This window comes from Anneissia japonica, unplaced genomic scaffold, assembly GCF_011630105.1.
Source record: "Anneissia japonica isolate Jap-2015-1 unplaced genomic scaffold, ASM1163010v1 scaffold92028_len1449_cov143, whole genome shotgun sequence".
In the NCBI taxonomy this organism is placed as follows: domain Eukaryota; kingdom Metazoa; phylum Echinodermata; class Crinoidea; order Comatulida; family Comatulidae; genus Anneissia; species Anneissia japonica.
Window position 1 is genome coordinate 1 of NW_022700680.1, and position 1,449 is coordinate 1,449.

Sequence of the window (1,449 nt, forward strand, 5' to 3'; positions counted from 1 at the left end):
GAGGCACAATTCATTACAAAACACTGGGGCCTACACCTTTGGTGGTTGTCGATTGCTATTTCTAGACTAGGCCTAGTCGGTGTGTACTACTAGGCCTAGCTTAGCAAGCCGTAAACGACGCTCGCTCGACTTACTTAGGTTACCTAACGAACGAATCGCCCAAGAGTTAGCGCATGTTGCCGGCCATTTCACGAGTCGATCGTCCTAGGTAAATGGGTCGTAAATGCCTACCTGTTAGATATTGGCTCACGGAGATCTTCGCCAACAACTTCTTTTATTGAAGACATGAGGACTTCCAAAACTTCTTTATCCAAACACAGTTTTTTGTAATTGTCTTTTAAAACAATACACGTGTTTACATCGTCCATCTTCCGACAGATATCCACATTCTCCAGGCAACATACACTCTCGATCCGGCTAGGCATTATAATGCAGTTTTCACATTGGCACCAGTCCAAATTGTCCGTTCTATCATTGTTTAGACTATTATCTACAGTAATATCATCGTCACTTTCATTTTCTTCACTAGAATATTGTCTTTGTGGTTCAAATAAAAATCCACTTCGGTGTTTATCTGCAGTCATCGCTATACACTTTTTACGGTCTGTTTTCGCGATGGACCTTAGGCGACGTCACAGACTACAGCGCCCTCTTTTGGCCAAATAATATATTTCTTAATTAATTAGTAATAAAAAATAAAAATTAACCAGAGTGACGATAGCCATTATGTTCTACATCATCACTTAACATTAAAATTATGGTAATTTTCGTTTCAGTTCCCCTTTAAAGTTTAAATGGTATTCTTCAATTTTGTGAAGGGTGTGTAACATTACCTTTTGTTTTCGTTTAGAATAAAACTCTGAGAATCAAGACTTATTCTACATACAAGTATAACATTTGAAAAATATGTTACTTGAAATTATATTTGAGCCTTTGACGTTCAGAATTTTAAAAATGTCTGTTATCTAATAATATGATACTAGGGAGGGCTTAGGACCTACAACCATAATGGTTTATTCTGTGACCAATCATCCCAGGGTCGCTTCTGCGCCCTCTGTCTAGTCTTTACACGTTATTGTAGCAAGAAAGATGCACAGAATAAGCAAAGAATAGTTAGCCTAGGCTTAGAGAATAGCTGAGTGTTGTAATAGTAAAGGGGATTATTAAAGGTACAGTAAAACAATATTATAACAATTTCGATTCGATGACAGGTAAAGTAGGCCGGCCTAGGTTGTCCGATGATGTTTCTTGCTAGAGGACTAGCCTAGGCGGTGCCTAGGCTAGGACCAGGCGGCGATTTTTTTTCCGTACGAAATATTTACATGAAACTCCACTCGGGCCGTCTCGGCTGAAAATCTCATTGCAGAATTCCGGAGGTCAAAAGGTCATCAACAGATAAACGTCTACAGAACAACTTCTGAGAGAACGTCGCTGTCTCATTTTTAAAAA

General features: G+C 39.0%; 1 protein-coding gene across 1 annotated transcript; it reads right to left on the minus strand.

The window, feature by feature from the left end:
- Positions 1–229: 229 nt before the first annotated feature.
- LOC117103404 (P2X purinoceptor 7-like) lies at positions 230–706 on the minus strand (the record flags this gene model as incomplete). Its single annotated transcript, XM_033243945.1, is given in 1 exon segment — positions 230–706. A coding segment is annotated over 1 exon segment (355 nt), but the record flags the coding sequence as incomplete, so codon positions are not given.
- Between the last annotated feature and the right edge of the window lie 743 nt (positions 707–1,449).